Source organism: Dreissena polymorpha, chromosome 11 (assembly GCF_020536995.1).
Source record: "Dreissena polymorpha isolate Duluth1 chromosome 11, UMN_Dpol_1.0, whole genome shotgun sequence".
Classification (NCBI taxonomy): domain Eukaryota; kingdom Metazoa; phylum Mollusca; class Bivalvia; order Myida; family Dreissenidae; genus Dreissena; species Dreissena polymorpha.
The window spans coordinates 61006139-61029023 of NC_068365.1; the positions used below are offsets into that span (position 1 = coordinate 61006139).

The window sequence follows — 22885 nt, forward strand, 5'->3', positions numbered from 1 at the left end:
AACATAAATTACTTTGATTATATTATAAATTATCCAAATATCGCCTAATTCAAGCCAATTTTTAGTTTAACTATCCAATAAAATGTTATATTAGTAAAAGCAAGTTTAATGGAAGATGAATTTGTATTAATTTGTTCTAAACCACCATATGTACCACAAATAAATATTTGGATATAATATGAAAATTTTCAAATATAATTTCTTCAAGAATTTTTTTTTCTATTTTGTAAAAACAAAAAGAGCTTGATGCCAAAGGTTAAAATATGTATCTAGCTGATAAAAAATGGAATGTTATAGATTGGGCATGGCCAGATTTGAACATGGACAAAGTTTTAAAACACTGTGCAGTACCACTATACAATACTATTATTTATGTTAATTTAGGTCGCCAGGCGAAGTTGATATGGTGTCTGCCTAGCGATTGGAGGTCATGGGTTCAATGCCCACAGTGGAAGCCTTCTTAAAATCTCCCCCATAGACATCAAGTACTGGTTCTAGTCCCAGGGAACAGACTCAAGAGCGTTTCAAATAAGCCTTAGGCTTTGTATGCAAGAGAGCTCAAATAAATAGGTTCAAACTATTGTTACAGACTACCTAGTACAATGTAGTAACACAGAAAGATTTTTACAGTTGCGATACATCAGTGCATATAAATCAGAATCACATGGTGTTACTGTGGGAAACAAGTCTTTACGAGACAAGTGATGGCAAGGGCATGGCCAGTTTTTACCCACAGGGCATAGTTTAAGAAAACTAGACAACTGCTGTATGGTGATGCATACCAAATATAACATCTGTGAAGCTTATGGTTCATGAAAGTTATTTTGCTGAATCATGGTGTTATTTATTGCCTAAGTTGAAAGAAGAATAAGCAGAATTTGTATCATGTATGACGACAAATGCTCAACTTCATATAATTAGGAATAAAGCCTGCAAGTGTGAAGGCTACAGGTTGAAAACTGTGGAAAAAAACTCTGGACAAGTCATGGTCTTAGTAGAGACAGTTGTACAGATATGCACACTAATGTCAGTGGATGTGGATATGTGAAAGTCCTTCACTATTTCGTTCATTATGAATGGATGAAGACGTGTTTAAAGCATCCTCACGCATATATTTTTGTCACGTTGAGCAATGAACACGCAATCAAGCAGATGAATGCTTAATAAATTTTATCATAAATATACATTAACACAACTTCAAACAACAGTGAACTAAATTGATATCAACACTATGTTCATCTCTCTTCTACTGCTCTTTTTTATAATTTCACATAAGGTTGTTTAGTTACATCACTCAAAAGAAACTATAAAACAGATATTGCAGATAACCAGATACATTGTAAGTAAAATGTATGAAACAGTCAGTTGTGTTGATTGGTAAAAAGTTAAAAACATTGTTGAGTCTGCAGCTGAGATCTATTAACTATTATTATTTTCAGATAATTGATAAATACTGCTAGGATTAACAAAATATAAATACCTTTCAGAACTGATGTGACTGACTTTAACATAATAAAAAAATAATGTGATTATCAAAACCAAAAAAAAACAACACTTTGTAACTGAAACAAATGGCAGGTGAAAAAACTGTAAAACTGAAATACGATTTTCTCGTAGAAATTTGAGAAAACATATTATAATCATAACATAATCAATTGTAATTGCCCTATATTTAAACAAGAGCACCGCATAACGGATGCCACGCTCAGCTGCGGGTGCAGTTTTGAATAAATGAAAGCTTGTCAGAATATTTTTTTTTAGAGGTCACAGTGAAGTTGACCGTTGACCTACTGATCCAAAAATGGGTGTGCCATGTAGAACTCATCAAGGTGCAGCTACATATGAAGTTTCAAAGTTGTAGGTTGAAGCACTTTGATTTTAGAGCCAATGTTCAAAACTTTGACAAAATGTCAAAGTTTTAGCACGACGCGGACGACAGGACAAGCTGGCTATGACAATATCTCGGGTTTTCTCCGAAAACAGCCGGGCTAAAAATGAGTCATTTTACCGAAATATAACTGAATTATCAACTGCATAATAAACAAGAGATGTGTTTGTCAGAAACACAATGCCCCCTATTGCGCCGCTTTGAAGCCATATATTTGACCTTTGACCTTGAAGGATGACCTTGACCTTTCACCACTCAAACTGTGCAGCTCCATGAGATACACATGCATGCCAAATATCAAGTTACTTCAATATTTCAAAGTTATCGCAAAACTTTAACCAAGGTTTAAGTTTTGAGGATAAAGTTTTGGGACAGAATGACAGAATGACAGACAGACAGGCCAAAAACAATATACCCCCGATCATTCGATCCGGGGGCATACAAATCTCACAAATGTTGCTTTAATAGTTACAAATATCTAGAGCATCATTACTAGGTCACTACTTGACACTTCACCAATGGCCATGCACTCACAGGCTATATACACTTATCACTATGTTGGTATCCATAAACACACTCATTAGCGTTTCTTCAACTTTAGGCCACTGCAGCTTATCCAGCCCGCAACCTATTTTTGGCATGCTTACAGCAGTCACATTATGTTCAACACAGTGCTTCTGCATGGCCCTGAGGCTGTCCTCAAGTGTTGCATAGGTGGGCTTGTCAAAATACTTGGGTTTTGTTATCAGGTAGTATACGAATCTTTTTCCATGCTTCAATATTGCAACATCGCCCACTTTTTTACCTGGAAAGAAATTCAATGTCATCTTAAACACAAATTATTTTACTTTGACATATTGTTTACAAAGTTGACATAAATTTAATTAAATGTATTATTAACCCACTTTTGGCTCTGGCCCCCTAAATGCTAGACTTGTTTTCAGGATTTTAGATTTCGGCCATTTGACACCCCAGACATGATGTCTTCACCATGTGGAGACATGCAAGACACTATATCACTAGTGGTACACACACAACCTGGAGTTATTTTCCCTTGAATGTTGCTGACCAAGCAGTGTGGAAGTATTAGCCACATATGTGATGCAGCCCCTAGTTTCAACTTAAATCTGTAATTTAGTTAAGAATACATATGTTAAAAGGAAAGTATGGTAACATTTAACATTTAAAGCATTATGAAGTGTAGGAAACAGGTGGTTAGCATATAGCTGTGATAATAAACAAGAGGACCATGGGCCCTTAGACGCTTAACTGAGACCCTAAAGCAGTCAACATTATTAAACTCCACTGAGATAATTTTAGAAGAAAAGTTCTGACAGAGGTTCATGACAATTTCAAAAAGAAAGGGACTTTTAGGGTGTAAATGTGCTATTTTATATTTGACATAGTTTTTAGTTCTTATGACCCAGATTCAAATTAAGAAGAGATTTCATTATGACAAAGTTTCATAAAGATTAGCCCAAGAATGTGGCTATAAAAGCGTTATTAAGGTTTCACTATAGACAAATAAGGAAATATATGCCACATGGCAACCATGTTTTCCAAGGAACTGAAACCATGTTCAAAATCATGCCCAGATATCATGAGAACACATGAGCTGAACAAGTTTGTAAAGATAGAACTGTAAATATGACTTCAAGAATGTTAACAACATTTTACTATAATAGCCATATAAATAAAACTGCCCGACCCTTGTCAGTCATGTTTTAAATGGATCCTTAAACTATTTCAAATACAGCTTAAATATCATAAGAACAAAGATTCTGACCAATATTAATATTGGCCTTAAATTGTGACTTCTAGGGTGTTCACAAGATTTCACTATAGCCATTTAAGGAAAACAGCCCCGTCCCCTGGCGGCCATGTTTTTCAAGGAACTTTAACCATATTCAAACTTATCCGAGAGATCATTAGAACAAATGTTTTGACCAAGTTTCATGAAGATTGGAACAAAAATATGACTTCTAGAGTGTTCACATTGACAACACATGAGATGACAAGGACGGACAAAAGATGATCACAAAAGCTCACCATGATCGTGTTTTGCTCAGGTGAGCTAAAACATTACTAGCAAATATATTATAGTATCCAATAATTGAATGCCTGATCTTAATGAACTTGCTCTTGGCATAAATGTTTATGAACTCAATTTTTCAAAACTATGATTTTTTTTTTCCAAACAGTACATTATACAGGTTTTCAAACATCTATCAAAGTTGTAAACAAGAGGATCAAAAGCCCACGGTCGCTCAACAGATACTTCAAGGAACTGAACTACTCTCAGCAACGTTTGAGATGTTTCTAAAACTTGCCCAAATAATCAATTAAAGAGTTAACAAGGTTTCACCATAGCAATTCTAAGGAAAAGAGTGCCCAGACACCTGGCGGCTATGTTTTTTAACGGACAGGAAACATTTTCAAACTCAGCCCATATATAATAAAAACAAATCTTCTTACCAAGTTTCATGAAGATTGGACTATAAATGTGACTTTAGTTTTACTAAAGGAAAAATGCCCCACCCCCTTACAGCCGTAGTTTTCAACAGACCATATAGATTTTTGAACAAATGTTCAGACCTTAGTTTCATAAAGATTGGATCATTAATGTGACTTCTAGAGAGTTAACAAGGTTTTTATACATGTGTACTAGGGATGGCAACGAATACCGATTTTGGTATTTGAATATTCGGTCATCCTTCCGAACGAATATTCGGATATTCCATCAACATCTGTTGAATACCATAGCCATATAAGCAAAAATGCCCCACCCCTTTGCAGCCATGTTTTTCAACATTCCAAAACAATTTTCAAACTCATCCAAGATATCATGTCACAAATGTTCTGACCATGTTTTATAAAGATTGGACTATACATGTGACATTTATAGTGTTAAGATGGTTATAATAAACCATATAGGGCAAAATAAACCAGCTCTGGCAGACATGTTTTTCAACAGACTGTAATCATTTTGGAACTCATCCAAAATATCATAAGAAAAAAATGTTCTGACCAAATTCATAAAGATCAGACAATAAATGTGAGTTCTATAGTGTTTACAAGGTTTTACTTCAGCCTTATAAAGAAAACTGCCACGCTTCATGGCAGCCATGTAATTCAACAAATGGAACAGTTTTCGAACTTGTCCAATATATCATTGGGACACAATGTTCTGGCGAAGTTTCATGAAGATTGGAAATAAATATGGCCTCTAGAGTGGTAACAAGGTTAATGTTGATGACAGACAAAAGGCGATCACAAAAGTTCACCATGAGCATGTTTTGCTCAGGTGAGCTAAAAATAGAACTAAGCATACTTCCTGTAAACTAAGCATACTTCCCGTAAACTACAGAGTAACTGTTACTTGATAGGTTTATGATTTCAGTAAAAACTGTTTTAAATAATTCATGTAAGATACTTAAGTTTAACAAGAAGTCATCATGTTTTCCTCTGTATAACTTGGTTCCCAATAAATATACCCTATTTCAAATTTCTAGTCTGCAAACTTACCCAATTTGAAGATAAACAAGAGCTGTCAGAGGACAGCGCGCTCCACTATTTGAGTGCTTGACAGTATAACGTAAGCCATCATGGGGAAATTGTCCATATTCAATAATTTATAAGACGATCTTTCAAGAGAGGGGGGTATAATGTGGGGTGTGGTAATTTATTAGATGATGTTTAAAAAAAAAATCAGGGGGGGTGGGGGGGAGTGAGAGGGGGATACATGTATAATGTGGGGTGTGGTAATTTATTAGATGATGTTAAAAAAAAAATATTCGTTGTTTTTTTTGGGGTGGGGGGGATGGGGGGGGGGGGGGTAGGGGGGGTGGGGGTGAGAGGGGGGTATAATGTGGGGTGTTTAATTTATTAGATGATGTTTAAACAAACAAAAAAAAATTGGGGGGGGGGGATTTTGGTAGGGGCGTGGGGTATTGTTCGGGTGGAATCCATTGTGGTATTCAGGTAAGTGTTGTTTTGTCAAAGTAATAATAAAATGTGTTCATAAGTAAAGAAGTTATGGCAATTTAAGCAAAATGTTCAAATATCTAAGTGTAAAAGGGGCCATAATGATGTCAAAATGCTTGATACAGTGGTCTGCTCTTGTTAATAGGTTGGAGTCATGTTGGTAAACAAGTGTGCAACATATAAAAGCAATATGTCAAAGGATATAGGAAATATTTGGGGTAGTACGCAAACTTTAACATAGATTTATCAATAATACGCATATTCTAAGTATAAAAGGGGCAATAATTATGACAAAATGCTTGATAGAGTTGTCTGCTCTTGTTTATAGGTTGGGGTGATGTTGGTAAACAAGTATGCAAAATATAAAAGCAATATGTCAAGGGGCAATGAAAATAAATGGGGTAGTACGAAAACTTTAACATTTGCTGCATATTCTAAGTGGAAAAGGGGCCATAATTATGACAAAATGCTTGATAGAGTTGTCTGCTCTTGTTTATAGATTGGGGTCATGTTGGTAAACAAGCATGCAAAATATGAAAGCATATGTCAAGGGACAAAGAAAATATTTGGGGTAGTACCAAAACTTTAACATTTGCACGCAGACGAAGACGCTCACGCCGACGCCGGGGTGAGTAGGATAGCTCCACTATATATATATTTCATATATAATAGTCGAGCTAAAATATGACAAATATAGTAAAAACCTAAAAAAAAAGCTTCATATAAACTTGAGTATGTATATACCAATACACTTTATCTCCTGAAAACACATTAAACTTTGTTTTATCAATTTTATTTTACAGATTGAAACATTTTAAGTGTGGTTAGATACAGAGACGCTTATTTTCCCATTTCCCAAACTGGTGCTGATGCCATTCCCAAAAGGATTGCATATATGTAAAATGACATCCCAGATTAGCCAGTGAAGTCCGCATTTTCTGCCAAATCTGGGTTTTTGATAAAAAGATACTTCCTTTTAAGGAAAATACATTTTGAAAAGTTGAAAGGGACAATCTGGGTCAACATTGTGCACAAATGCATCAAGCCCCATATTCAGAGAGCTAGATCATATACTTTACCCTGTGCTTTTAACTCTGGTACCCCTTCAAAGTTTTTCTTGAACAGTGTGGCGATTCCTTTCCCCATCCGGAGGTCCTCACTGACACAATGAGCCAGGCTTTCATCCTCCGGGCAGGAAAATAGGTCACCCTTCTTGTGAATGATCTTAAAATCCTGAAAACATTGCATGCGTGAGACTAATAAAGATTTTTTTAATTTACAATCTAAGATTTATTAATTGTTTGAACAATTATTTAATTGTTATGTATGTCACAAAATAAAATATCAGAGATTTCAGAAATGTAAAACATTTCTTTATTCTGAGTGACATGTATAAAATTTAAATCTTTGTAGAAAATGGCAACATCATAAAACAAGGTCAATTTGCAACCGTAGTTTTGAGATACTTTCTTTTTCTCTTGTACTCTTTATCCACCATCAGAAAAAACTGTCGCATTAAAGCTGACTAAAAAGGTCGCTATCAGATTCTGATAGGTTGCATTACTCCAATTTTTTGCACACCACGATTTGTCATGTAGCCTAAGTCAATAACAATGCCCAATAATATTTCACACCGTTCCAAATTTAAGCAAAAAAAAAAAGGTCAGCAAGAATAGTGTCAGGGTTTTTTTCTAGCCATTTTGTGAAAAGGAGTCCAGTAAACTTGGGATTTTTTTTTTATCAATAAAATGGCACATTTGGGAATTTTTTTTAGACGAAATGGACAAAATTTAGCTTTTTTTATCAACAAATATTGACACAGCAGGCCTTTTCCTGGCCATTTTGGGTAAAATATCATATAAATGTTATTGTAATACTTTGTTTATTATATAATAATCATAGGGCACTTCTTTCTAAAAAAATAAATATTTTTGGGGGGGATATTTTGTTGGGGGGGGGGGGGATTTTTTTAAAACAATTTTTGTTTGGGATCAGGACTGTTTGCTTTGGGATCAGGTCCGTTTTACAGCCTTTTTTACAAAGCAGAAAAAACCTTGATTGTGTTTAAACATAATCATGTTTTTTTTCCGCTTGCATGCAAAGGATAACGTCAGTAGGCTGCCATTCATTTAATGTGTTTTAGAAGAGTCTCCTCCCGATGCTGTTTATTCATTGCTTGCCTCAATTTGTCACAAACAACGTTGGATCAGCTGTGGAGAACTGTGGCTGTTTTTATGAAGGGGTGCATATGGACTCCCAGAGCCATCACATAAAAAACTATAAAAGGCTCCGGGAGTCCTTTTAGAATGACTATGATAACGATTCACCTTTATTTCAATATTTGCTTACGAGGGTGAATATTTTATAAGGTTCCATTCTTGATAAAAAATATTCAAAAACACAATTAGTAAAGCAGTAACGACAGACCGTTTATCAGTTAGGTACATGTCAGACGGACGTCAACCGAAGCTGGGCACGACCTAATGTGACCCAGATCGCGATTATGAAGGCTTATTTGATGCACGTCAAAAGCTATGAAGAGAACACCGTTACGGACATAAATCTTTGTTTGATAATATTATTTTATTTCAACTTAATTTAAATGAATTTTTTGGCGTTGTTTCATTGTATAAAGTGATCATGAGTGGCTATTACATCAATTCCAAATCGTCAGTGACTTTATCAGAACATTAAGTGCGTAACGGTGTAAATACACATTTTAGTTACGTTTTACAACTTTAAGAATTTCTATAAAATGTTTGGGTACATGTTTATATACTAAATTTTTCTTTCATTGGACACCTTTTTGAAGACTTTATGATATTTAAACACGTTTGCAGTTTTTGTTGAATCTTAATGTATATAAAAGTCTTCTTTTTATGCGGCGTAACAATGTTGTCACATTTGTAACGGTGTGGACAGATTATCTTATATTTTCATATTCTTGTTTATTCGCATCCTGTTTTTTACTAGAAAGTATGTCAGATAAGTTCCATGTAAAATTTGTGATGTTGTTTTAAAGACAATCGGCGATATGAATACGAACTTTATTCTCATCATATTGTTTGTATAAATTTGTCCACACCGTTACGATGTTGTCAACACCGTTTCTCATTCAGCGTAACGGTGTAGAACGTAACGGTGATGACATTCGGGAATTCTGACAGAACTGATTCTAATTGTATTAATTCTCCATTGTTGTCTGATAAATTCCATGTAAAATTTGCTATGTTGTTTGAAAAACAATCGGCGATATGAAAACGGAGTTTATTCACACCATAATGTGTGTATATATTTGTGCACACCGTTACGATGTTATCATCACTGTTACTCATTCAGCGTAACTGTGTGGACTGTAACGGTGATGACATTCAGGCATTTGATCATCCACAAACAGCATGCTACTTGTCTCAAAAACACATTACGCACACATTATTTTGTGGCATCTAAGAATACATAATATTTGAAAATCATAAAAGAACAGGAAGTGGAAATAGCAAAGAAAATGGAAGAACGGTGTTGACACTGAATAAAAGTACGTTCAATATTTTACTTACGTTTTGATGATTTTCACATTTTTCGCGCTCTGTTCATTGCTTAATTATGACGTAAAAGGTTGAAAGAATGTTTACTTTTCGGAAAAAGTTGTATCCCCGTATCATTCCCGTTACGGTAGATGAAATTTTCTTTGTAACGGTGTTGACTTGAAAAATTACGGACAGAGCCATAACTGACCATTTATAAATATTCTGCATGTAAAGCTACTAAATGTAACTGTTATTAAGTTAAGTTTAAATATATTTAGCTTCATATGGTTGTTTTTTTTATTTTCGTTTGACATTCTTTTATAAAACAATCAAGAAAATTACCCTTTAAGAATTCGGACAACACACCGTTGCTAAAATACATGGGGGTAAGTTGCTTCGACAATGCATTAAACTGCTTTAAGCGTGTGATCTGCTAAGAACTCTTATCTAATATTGTTTACATATTATTTAACATTGTAATTATGAAACTTATCTCTGTTAATGTCTACCATTTAGATAATTGTTGAATATGGACAGTAAATGAAACCTAATAAAATACTCCTTGGAGTCGGACTACTAAGTCTAATAAAATATTCACCCACTTACAGATAACTTGCCATTTTCTTCTCCTACATCACCATCAGCTGTTGCCATTTTATACGAATGCTGTGTAAATAACAGATCTTTCAAAACGAATAAATTGCATTGCCTAAAAACAAGTGCTTTATGTAAAGACATATAATATTAACTTCTTAACTTAACGGGATGCCGATTGTAAGTTCCCATATATTCTCCGTTATGAAGAGAGTGTAAATTAAATCATACGAATGAACATTTAATGAATGAAACGTGTATGGTTACATTCTACTAAAATTATTACATTGTATATATGGAAATGTTATATAAAAAATATTTATATTCCACGTGTTATTTGTCTTTAACTGAATAACTTTGTCTATTTATGAAGTTAGTTATCTCTTGACGTTAACAAAAACAATCTAAACACTTTCTAGACCTTCTCTATGACACTGGCTCTGAACAAGCCATCAAGTTTCCAGCCAGAAAAAAACACACACGACTAGATCTAATTCGTGACAAACAAGCCGTCTCTGGTAATACGCAGCAATCCATAACCAGGAGTGAGTGATCACGACATTGTATTCATAGAGGTAGCTAAATAGTCCTTCAGAAAGCGCCTACCAAAGCGCAAGTGTCTTCTGTGGAACAGAATGAATGTCGAGGACATCAAAGCATGCAAATAATGAATTCACCTCCACCTTCACACATGAAAACACTACGTCCACTTACACAAACGCCCTATGGAACTCCTTCAAAGATAGCTGTTTATCCATCATTGTGGAAAATACACCTTCAAAATTGACAAAAAGTGGATTTAACAAACCCTGGATAAATAGGAAGGTAAAACTCATCTCAAGGAGGAAAAAGAAATCATACAGAAAGGCTTAACTCAACAGTACCCCCGAGGACATAACCAAGTATAGGCAGGTACAAAAAGACACACAACAGAAATGCAAATAGGCATACAACAAGTATGTGAGAGACCTCTTCACCCGTGACAAAAAATCCCAAAAGATGCGAAAGTTCCGGTGTCCAAATCCTCAAAAGCAACGGTTTCGGTCATAGTGACCCAAAGAACAAAGCTGAGATTCTAACTCACATTTCAACAGTGTCTTCACCGAAGAAAACCTCTCCAACACACCAACTATGTATTCAGTTATATACCCCTCGGCGGAACCCTTCGATATCACAACAGATGGCATAAGAAAACTCTTGTTAGACCCATAAGGCACAAGGACCGGACTGACTACCACCAATTAAGATTACTAAAGAAATTTGCGAAGGTCGAGTACCCGATAACTGGAAGCACGTTATGGTCACTTGAATCTTTAAGAAGTGAAACCGCACAGCTCGTGCAAATTACAGACCAATATCACTGACCCCAGTCTGTTGCAAAACCATGGGGCATATCCTCCACAATCATTTCATTAAGCACATGGAGCACCATGGCATACTTAGTGACAGTCAGCACTGCTTCAAAAAAGCGAAAGCAAGCTTGTAATTACCCTACAAGACATTTCCTCAAGCTTGGACGATGGTGACCAGATTTATTATATGCTACTAGACTTTAGCAAAGCTTTCGACAAGGTACCCCACAAGCGACTCACCATCAAGCTGGGCCACTTTGGCATCCGCAATGACCTACTGAAGTAGATCACAAGGTTTCTCAGCAACAGAAACCAGGAAGTCCTTGTTGAAGGCCACACATCATCGCATGCCAGGAAGAGAAGCCTCCACTAAATTCCTCTGTGCAGAGGACAGCCTAATTTATCGTAAGCTCCGAACGATTGAAGATACATACATCCTGTAAGAGGACCTAAGAACAATCGGAGAGAGGTTGGCAAATGCAGTTCAACCCTTCAAAATGTGAGAATATACCCTTCATCAAAAAGTTATCCTATCAAGAGAACCTACGAGCTTCACGGCCACCTGCTCACAAACGTCACAAGTGGGAATTACTTAGGGTTCACACTGCACGAATAACTGCTTTGGAACAGCCATGTTGATGAGATCTCCAAAGAAAGCCAACAACTCTCTTGCTTTTTTGAGAAGAAACATCAACAACTGCGCGACCGATATAAAGTCACAATGTTATAAAGCTCTTGTGCGTCCAATCCATCTATGCATCTAAAGCATGGGATCCACATACTGCGACAAACCTAGCGAAGCATGGGCGATATGGTCACTTAGTCCGTTACTAGCGGCATCTACTAAATCCCTATAAGTGTGTGTGTGTGTGTGTGTGTGTGTGTGTGTGTGTGTGTGTGTGTGTGTGTGTGTGTGTGCGTGCGTGCGTGCGTGCGTGCGTGCGTGCGTGCGTGCGTGCGTGCGTGCGTGCGTGCGTGCGTGCGTGCGTGCGTGCGTGCGTGCGTGCGTGCGTGTGTGTGTGTGTTAAATGCTCTGTTTTAGATTCCTTTTCCCCTTAGTACCAAATTGAAGGTGACCTGCTTACCGCATTTCTCTATCAATATGTAATATAACTCTAGAATTCTCTACATGACTGAACAAATTACCATTATGTCATGAGTACTAATTCGATGTTCATTTGACACTGTTATTTTTATTTGAAGAAACGTTAGGTGAGAGAATGAAAGATAAAGAAACTGTGATAGTTTCTAAATATTCTAACGCATCACACTTAGTCCATTTACTGATTATATCTCCTACAACCATTACATTTCTATTTTCACTCGTTAAAAAATGAAATCAATTGCATCATAAGATAACACAACTAAAATAACCGACATAATATGTTTTCATGGAAGCTTCAGTTTTCCGAAGTGTAACTCTTAAACTCTAATATTCATCACATGTTTCACACCAGTTTTCAGTATCTTTTATTTAAGTATACAATAAATACATATTTCTAGGTTTCCTTTTTATTCCCCAAAATGATCGTAGGTGCTACGGTTGTGTAGCTGTGTCAAGATATGCTGTCTATGTCACTGTGTAAAAAAATACATAAGTTAAATTCATCTCTAAATTTATATCCTCCAAAACTTGGCCTTCACAACCATGAACTCCAGTCTTTTTTCCAAGGATACTTTCAACTTCGTATTCTGAAACTTCTGGCCAACGAGTTTCAAAGCCGTCTAAATTCACATCTTTGAACAACTTTTAATTCATATTAATGTCATGTTATACCAAATATAATAATAACAATTATTCAATTACCCTACCACCATTGAAGTATTCAACTTATTCTTTCTCCTTGCTCTGAGAAAGAACTGCTCATTGACCTATCAGTGGTTTGTCGGTATAAACAACACATTCAGTTTATGTTGAAAACGATAGAATTGGGACACTAATCAAAAAAAGCTTTTTTACAATCTACAACCAAAACAAATATTCTTCCGATCTCGTCTTGATTATCACGTCTATACTTGCAAACGTATTAACGGTAAATGTTTGTATTGTCGAAGTTTTGATAGGTTCCTATTAATGTCACTTCCTTCTTAAACAACACACACTTTAAGGATTTAATCTTAACATTTGCATTTCTCTGTCTTTCGGATAATCTCTCGAATGATTACGAAGATGTTCCCGGATAGAAGATACTATCGCCCTAATATAAAATTATTATAGACTATAAAAAAACATTTAAAAAAAGTAAAAAATCATCTGCATCAATCGTGTACATGTATCTGGGAAATGGCATTATCCAAACTCGTATCCATGCCATGGTCGAGGTGAACGATCAGGGATTGAAAAAGCTCTTTTTGCTTATCTATCTCAACGATATCTACATTCCAATAGCCTGATTTAGTACCGAAACACGACCACAAGTTGTAGTTTCTTGCTTGCGAACAACTAAGGTTAATACCATCTTAAAAAATCGCAATTCTTAGCTGCCGTTAGCCAAATCACTCACAAATCAAGAATTGAAGACAAACTGGTGTATCTGTATCACATTTTTCGTTATTTATATTAAATAGTGAATAGTCTTCCGTTTAGGTTAAAATCATAATGAAAAATTATATTAATTAATCTAAGTTTTCATACACTTAAAACAATTCTGAAGATTCAAATACTCAAATATATTCACACAAAAATAAAGTGTACAAATATTAAGAAACACACAATATACCTAGTGCGTCGGATGTTGCTATATTCCTGTACACAAACTATGAATACAGCGTGTGCTTGACTACACATCCCGGTTATCATTAATTACCAAATGAAGTGTTTGCAATGTCTTTAAAAAAATAGTATAGTGTTATACTTTGTTTTACCGGAACATATTCCAAGGTTGTACTTTGACCACGAAGTACTATGATTAGCATTCCCCCTAAAACAACATGAGGACTGATATTTGTAGATATTTAAATTGCGAATTGACACTAATGAATAAATAACTAATTTTTATTATCAATCATATATAAAATGACATCAAACAGTGATTTGTTTAAAAAAAAAATTAAATGCATTTTTCACGACTTACTGTTTCCTTGCTATGATTACTTCATTAATTATCGGATGAAGCAATCGTCTTTTTGCAATATAATACCTTTATACTCCAATAAAGCAAATGTAATGGTCTAATGACTTCTAACATTCAACATAACAAACATGTTCGATGTTTCATCACAATATCGCTTTTTTTCTGATAAAAATACAAACGTCTGAAAATTCAGAGTAATTAATTATTGGGTGAAACCTGGATGACCAAAATATTGGAGTCACTAAATATATTTTTTTTACTTAAAAAGGGGTGTCTGAAAACTTAAGATTGTCCGAAAACTTAGAGTAATAAAGTTATGTTAAGTCTTGAATGTTTGTTTTGCTTTGCCAACAATTAAACCTCGTTCAAATATTTATCTGTTTATGTTTTTGTTTGTTTTCATGTTAACGCCTCAGCTGCAGAAGCAGACCACAGAAAGTATCTGAGAAGACATCAGTCTCTATAAGGGGACTCAGCTTATTGTGTATCATCATCATCATCATCATCATCATCATCATCATCATCATCATCATCATCATCATCATCATCATAATCATCATCATCATCATCATCATCATTATCATCATCATCATCATCATCATCGTCGTCGTCGTCGTCATCATCATCATCATCATAATCATCATCATCATCACCTTTATCTGCAATTGATATATAATGGGATCAAATATTCTGAGCGAGTTTCATTAACACTTGGAACGAATTTGGAGAATATAAATGACATCAGAAACAGTTGTTAAACAAAATATAGAATATTAAGTTCCAGGAATAGTATTAAATCATGTAGACAAAAATTAATGTTTACAGCTCACCCGAGTTATATTTGCTCCTAGTGAGCTTTAGTGATCTCCTTTTTCCATTGTTATTCGTACGGTGTGCATTGTCCACATTACCTTAATAAAATTGTAAGATGCATCAATCACAAGGTTAAATAGAAGAAAAAACTTGTTTATATGGAAGTAACATTTTTAGTGCAAACTTCGTCAAACCATTTGCTCAGTCGAATAGCCGAATTGAACCATGCTTCCTGACCGCTGATTATTATGTCAGATAGGTGGCGGAGAGTGGCTATAGAGAACTATTTTACACACTCAAGAAGTCACATTTGTGGCCCTTTAAAAAGGACACTTGATAAGAATGTGTTAATTACTATAACGTCAGAGTTCGAAAGTGGAAAAGATGGTCGCAAAATGGCGAGGCAGTTTTCCTTATAATATTATATGTATATCTTGCCAATCCTCCAGAGGCCACGAGTCAAAGCCACGTTTAATTCTAAAGTAGAGCCTTGGTTAGTCATAGTTTTGGTCCAATATTTATGAAACTTGACCATGACATGTGTTGAAATGGAATCTCGTCCGAGCTTATAATAATTTAATATTGAAAATATGGCCGCCAGGGGGCGAGACAATTATTCTCATATTACTAAGAAAACCTCATAAACACGTCACAGAAGTAACATTTTAATCCAATCATCATGACACTTTTTAAGAACATGTGTTTTAATGATATCTCGGCAGTTTAAAAAAAGTTATAGGCTTTTGACAAGTATGGCCTCGGGATGCCGGAGCAGTTTGTTTTATAAGACGTAATTGAAACTCTGCTTACCCTCTATAACTCACTTTTTAAAATCATCAGGGATCGTGAATTTGTTTTAGTCGGACGGGCGGTCGAGTTTACCTTAGACGGATAAAGCTTAACTGTCTGAACCCTCAAGGAGTTACTTTTTTGCCCGATCATAAAACTTGCTCAGAAAATTATTTGCTCATGGGCAGTCGGTTAAAATCAATGCCACAGAATGCATGGCAAATGTCCTTTTATGTCTATAGTGAAACCTTGCGAACATTCTATACGTCACAATTGTCGTCAATTATCATAACATTTGATCGGAACATTCGTTGAACATGTAATGATATATTGAACACATTAAAAATGTTGCCGGTCATCGGACAAGCATAGCTGACAGGAGCTAGCAGTTTTTCTTAAATGACATCCATTAATGAAACGATTGTTTAATTGAGAAATCATTTTGCTGATATGAATTCATGTTGTTGCTGGGAAGAAGCATTACTTTTAAGAAACCACCAATACACAATCCGAATACAATTTATTCATATCTTGGCATTTCTGGTTTGGCTCTACCCAGGAAATTCTTGTGCCTCAATTAGCCTTAGGATTTTTGTGCAGTCTTTATTAATTAAATAGATGTAAAGAAATAATTATAATAAACATTTAATAAACATATCAAGTCTGCACAATTCTTTATTTTACATGTATATATGTCCCATTTGTGGTTAATGAATTATTAAAAAAGTTGCGTATCAATCAAATAATAGAGTGCATGGTGATGTGTTCCACAAGAATAATACTGATTTTAACTGAGCATGATTATGAATACAAAAATAATTTTAAAAGTCCATGTATATTTCCAGTTTGACTACTTCAAACAAAGCTTAACATAACAATAATCACCAAAGATGAGATGCAACATATTATTTAATATTGTCTTCTTTGCCTAATATAAAATTTTTATTTCAGTTTCTTTATTGAAATGTTTCGTAATATAAAGATTAAAATTTCATTTACCACTTTTGATGCTCTTTGGCGCAGCCATATCGGAAGTAGTAAAACATATGTCGTTCGATGTACCAGAGATTGATTAATGCAATCATCTGCTGATCCAGAGTGTCTTTATTACACTGTACATTAACGACATTCACGACTTGGTATGGTTACGGAATAGCAATACGTAACCATTTACTGAGATTATTTATTATACAATTTAAATATAGTATCAAATGTAATGCAAGAAATTGGAAGGCTACCAAGGTTTATGCCCATATAGGGGACGAACAAAAATTCTTTCTAATGCTTTTTGTTTTCAAAAGAAACGGATACACATCGCTGTGTTAACATAGAATTGATGTAATTCAAGAAACATAACCAGGAGGGCAATTTAATGCTAATTATTTTCTCCCTCACTTCATTGGTCCGAAAATATAAAAAAATATTTGCTTACTAGCAAACAAGTGACAACACACATTTCATCAAACACCAAATGTAGAAGGCGGTCCCGCTTTTATTGTAGCCGTTTTACCAACAGGAATTATGTAAGTAGCAAAGTGAAAGTATTGATTTTGCTCTGAATCAGGTTAATAGTAAGGTTAGTGAGATGGAGAAACAGAGAAATAATTTACAAGATGAAATAGTGTATCTACAATCCCAGTCCATGAGGAACAATTTGGTGTTCAGTGGCATACCGGAAACACGCACCGGCACGTTTGAAGACGCGGAAATCACGCTGCGGTCATTCCTCCAGGAGAAAATGAAATTAGCCAAGGAAGAAGCAGCCTCAATACAGTTTGAGCGTGTGCACCGGTCACATGGGACCCCGACGCCTGGTAAAACTAGAAACATTATTGCCAAATTTGCCTTCTTTAAAGACAGAGAAAATGTGAGGAAGAGATGGAAGGAACTGGAAGGTACTGGTTATCGTGTCTTCGAACAATTCCCTCAGGAAGTCCTGCAAAAAAGACGACAATTGGTGCCACAAATGAAGGAGGCGAGGAGGCAGGGTAAACGAGCGTACCTGGCCTACGACACCCTCTACATAGACGGAACTCCGGTGCGAGCGTAGGAGCACGACGGCGGTGATGTTAAGATCCTTTCATGGAACATAAACGGTCTAACAGATTGTAAAAAGTCATGTCCTAATTTTGTAAATATTTTGAGCAATCATGATATATGTTTTCTGTATGAAACATGGTCAAATAGTAATAGCGATATAAATTTAAGTGCATATTTAACTTTTAACTTTTTTAGAAAATTCCAACATAAAAAAGCTCGAAGAAATAGTGGTGGCATTGTTTTGTATATTAAATCTGAATTATCTGATGGTATTGAAATTGTAAAAAACCACTATGATACAATTATTTGGCTAAAACTTGACCATACTTTCTTTAATACCCCAAATGATATGCATATATGTGCAACCTATTTATGGGGGCAGGATTCTCCAGTGTACAATACACTTAACGTTGAACTCTTTGAAATTTTAGAAAATGATATTACTTACTATTCTGAACTTGGCCAAATTTTTGTTGTAGGTGACCTAAATAGTAGAGTTGGAAATAAATATGATTATATTGTTCAAGACATAATTAACACTGTATATGATGATGATGATTATTGCCCAGATAACACCTTAGTTAGGGCCTCAATAGATACTTTAGTAAATAGTCATGGTGTAAAACTATTAGATTTATGTAAAGCCACAGGTTTACGCATTGTTAATGGCAGAGTGGGCAATAGCTGCAAGCATACTTTTTATTCTCATAACGGTACGTCTGTCATTGATTATTTGTTGACAAAAGAAATCACATTTTCAACTATATCGGATTTTGACGTGCACGACTTCAATGAATTTAGTGACCACGCACCGCTACATTTCTCTTTGTTTTGTAATAATGTCCCATCAGAGTTTAAGTCATACACTGATGTCAATTATAAATGGGACGATGTTTTACGCGAGCAATTTCGCTCAGGGATTATTTCATTGTTACCTACATTTAATAATATTGTGCAACATATAGATTTTTCAAGTCGTTCATCAATTAACGACGTTTTGAATAGTTTTACTGATACCATTCGCAGTGTTGCGGACCCGTTATTTTCCAAAAGCCGTGTTTATAGTACAAACCCTAGTTTCAATGTAAATACCTGTATAAAGCATGCGGAATGGTTTGATCATGAGTGCGTTATTGCACGAAATTTGTACCACGCCGCTTTACGTGTTTTTAACTCTTGTAAAACAGATACAAATAGAGATTGTTTATGTTCAAGTAAGAGATACTATAAAGATTTAATTCGTAAGAAGAAAGCCTCTTGTTATAGACACAAAATGTTGAATATTGAAAATTTAAGGAAACACAAACCAAGAGACTTTTGGCGATTTTTTAAATCAAAACATAGCGTCATAAATAACAAAATATCTTTAGAAGAATTTACAAGGTTTTTTAACAATCTTAGTAACAAAATGTCTGATTTTTGTAATACTGAAGCAGAAGATTTCTGTCTAAATAATGATTTTAACCTAGAAAATTCAACATTTCCTGAACTTGATGTACCTATATCTGTTGAAGAAGTTAAGTATGCAATTAAACATTTAAAACGTAATAAATCATCTGGCAGTGATTGTATTTTGAATGAATATTTTATTGAATGTGCTGATATTTTATCTGCCCATTTGTGTGACTTATTTAACGGTATCTTTGTATCGGGTTTCTTTCCCGATAAGTGGACAGAAGGCGTTATAATCCCTTTGCATAAAAAAGGTTCTGTAAACGATGTCAATAACTATAGAGGGATTACTCTAGTAAGTTGTTTTTCAAAATTATTTTCCACGATTTTAAATAAGCGCATCGAAAGTTTTTGCAATGAAAATACTATTATTTCGGATGCGCAGTTCGGATTTCGGAAAGGATATTCGACTGTTGATGCTATTTTTATACTGATGTCAATTGTTCAAAATTATTTAAATGAAAATAAACGTTTGTATGTAATTTACGTCGACATGTTAAAATGTTTCGATAGTATATACCGTAATGCATTATGGCTGAAAATGTTTAAGTCTGGTATTCAAGGCAAATTGCTTAGAATAGTTAAGGATATGTATTCAAATGTCAAGTCTCGTGTTAAATCATGTTCATCTTACTCAGATTATTTTAGTTATGCTGTTGACCTGAGACAAGGGGAGGTAATGTCACCGATTTTGTTTTCTTTATTTGTTGAAGACCTTGAACTCTACCTACAAGATAGCATTAACTCTGGCTTGAATATAGAAGATATTGTGTTAATTTTATTATTATTTGCGGATGACATGGCTATTTTAGGCAAATCACCAGCTGAAGTGCAAACTCATTTAGATAACTTATACTTATATTGCAATTCTTGGGGGTTAAATGTAAACACTGATAAAACAAAAATAATGGTTTTTCGGAAGAGGGGCGGACTAAAAGATAACGAAAACTGGACATACAATGGTAATGTTATTGAAGTGGTTGACAACTTTAATTATTTAGGCACAGTGTTAAATTATACCGGAAGTTTTAAACTTACTCAGGAGCATTTGGTTGGTAAAGCCCTTAAAGCCATGAATACATTATTGTTTAAATGCAAAGAATTTGACATAAAACCAAAAATATTTTGTCAGTTGTTTGACTCATTTGTGGGTTCTATATTAAATTATGCTTCAGAAGTATGGGGCTTCACCAAGTCAGATGATATTGAACGTATACATTTGAAATTCTGTAAACGATTGCTGCAGGTGAAAATAAATACATGTAATGTTGCTGTTTATGGAGAATTAGGTAGATTCCCATTGTATGTAAACAGATTTGTTAAAATTGTTAAATATTGGTTTAAGGTTCTCAACAATGAGAATATCATAATGCAAACTGTATACAAACAAGCCTTGAATGATTGTAATAAAGGTTGTACAAACTGGGTCTCAAATGTAAAGAATTTGTTAAATAATTATGGATTTAGTTATGTTTTTGAAAATCCAAACGTTGTACAAGTTAATAGTTTTATCAGCGAATTCAAATGTAGACTTGTTGATAATTTTAAACAAGAGTGGTACGGTAAATTGAATAATAGTTCTGTTTTAGTGATGTACAAAGTTATTAAAAGCTGTTTGGATTATGAAGCATATTTAGACTTAGTTCCCAGACGTTTGCGATTATTTTTTGTAAGATTAAGAGTCTCTGCGCATCCGTTGAGAATCCAAACGGGCAGATACGCACAAAATAACATACCACGAAATGAGCGTTATTGTTTATGTTGTAATGACTTGGATTTAGAGGATGAATACCATTTTATATGTATATGCCGTTGTTACACGGATTTAAGAAAAATATATTTAAACCGTATATTTTATATTAACCCATCAGTATATAAATTCCAAAAGTTTTTAATTTCCTGTGATAAATCAGTTATTTTCAATGTATGTAAATATATCAAAGAAGCTCTTGTTATTAGAAATACGATTTTAAATAATACTGTTTAATACAATTTATTACCGCCTTGATAGTTTATAAGTATTTGTACTCGTTAATGTGTATTTTATGTTATTTAATATTGTGTTGTTATACCTAGTTACGTGACAGAAAAAATGTATATACTTTAGTATGAAGACGATGTACTTGTGTATAAGTCGGAATAAACTGTCTGTCTGTCTGTCTGTCTGTCTGTCTGTCTGTCTGTCTGTCTGTCTGTCTGTCTGTCTGTCTGTCTGTCTGTCTGTCTGTCTGCATTTACAGATCATATTTCTTGCCAATTCAAAACCCAGGGACATAACAAAATCATTCTAAACTATGTAAAACATCTTATTGTCACACAAACAAAGCAGAAACTCGACAGAAACTCCAAAATACACATTATTTCTTAAACTAGAATGTGTATAAAATGAAACACGACTCGCCCAGGAAAATCCAGAGATAAATCTCTATGAAAATGGCTCTTGAAACCTGTGCCCGTTTGTCAAATGACATGTTGCCGAGTGTTGGGCCTCACCCATACTAGTCGACTAGAAAAAATACAATCTCATTAACACACCAATCCAACATCATAATTCTATATGAAAAATGTACATTTAAACCTGAAATAATAATAATATTCTAAAACTAAACATGATTATAACAATTGCTGTTACAAATATATTGAACCACAACGTGCGTTGTCTCTTGTAAGCGGACCTCGAACAACGCCCGCCCAAACTCACGAAAATCCCGTGCATTAGTTAACACGCATGTTTATTTAACTGTGACGAGAAGAATAGCATTTTTATCCCATCATCAGACGCGCATTGTCGAAATAAACCACTGTGGAATATATTTTCCTTTATTTCGGTAATGCTGAAATATAGCTTTCACGGCGCGGCGGACTCTTATAGTCATATTTCTCGGAATCAACTATAAAGTAATCATTTTAGTTAAATCGAATCAGATTCAACAAAACAAACAATTTGATACCCAGATGTAATACATTTTAAACACTAAATGCAACACAAACAGCGAAAAACAGTGTTTACAAATATTAAGTGCGCGTACTCATGATGTCATTATTAACACGTCAAACGACAAAACGACTAAAGTCATATTCTTTCCCGCTAAAGCTGCAGTTGTTTAGTATTTTTTACTATTATTTCTTACAAATCGGGGACGTAGAGGTATGATACATAGAAATACAGGTTAGTGACTGATCTTTTTGTAATATATTAGGCTCGGGACGAATAAAATAATAAAACAATGTTTGCTTAAAATTACTTTGGGATTTTCCGTGTAGAGCGCTACCAGTAGTTCTATTTTCCTATTCTGTTTTTAAAGAAATAATTGACGAGTAAGAAAATTGATGGGATAAAGAGAATACTAGGTCGGTGCCGAATAAAGCGAA

At 34.6% G+C, this 22885-nt stretch overlaps 2 protein-coding genes across 2 annotated transcripts; one reads left to right on the forward strand and one right to left on the reverse strand.

Moving 5' to 3' along the window:
- Positions 1–1155: 1155 nt before the first annotated feature.
- Positions 1156–10209, reverse strand: LOC127851562 (ADP-ribose glycohydrolase OARD1-like). Its single transcript, XM_052385392.1, has 3 exons — positions 10006–10209; positions 6952–7105; positions 1156–2693 (listed from the first exon to the last, which is right to left on the reverse strand). Exons 1-3 carry the CDS (start codon positions 10135–10137, stop codon positions 2419–2421), a joined length of 561 nt encoding a protein of 186 aa, XP_052241352.1. The 5' UTR covers positions 10138–10209; the 3' UTR covers positions 1156–2418.
- A 7397-nt stretch (positions 10210–17606) lies between these two features.
- Positions 17607–18071, forward strand: LOC127849881 (uncharacterized). The gene has a single exon (XM_052382633.1). It carries the CDS (start codon positions 17607–17609, stop codon positions 18069–18071), a length of 465 nt encoding a protein of 154 aa, XP_052238593.1.
- Positions 18072–22885: the final 4814 nt, after the last annotated feature.

Bases quoted from the DNA above. Each gene is read 5' to 3' on its own strand.
- LOC127851562 (XM_052385392.1), bottom strand. From the start codon at position 10,137: ATGTCTTTACATAAAGCACTTGTTTTTAGGCAATGCAATTTATTCGTT. The intron at 7,106-10,005 runs GTAAGTGGGTGA...CAATGTTTTCAG, and splicing joins AAGAAAATGGCAAGTTATCT to GATTTTAAGATCATTCACAA. The intron at 2,694-6,951 runs GTAAAGTATATG...ATTTCTTTCCAG, and splicing joins ACCAGAGTTAAAAGCACAGG to GTAAAAAAGTGGGCGATGTT.
- LOC127849881 (XM_052382633.1), top strand. From the start codon at position 17,607: ATGGAGAAACAGAGAAATAATTTACAAGATGAAATAGTGTATCTACAA.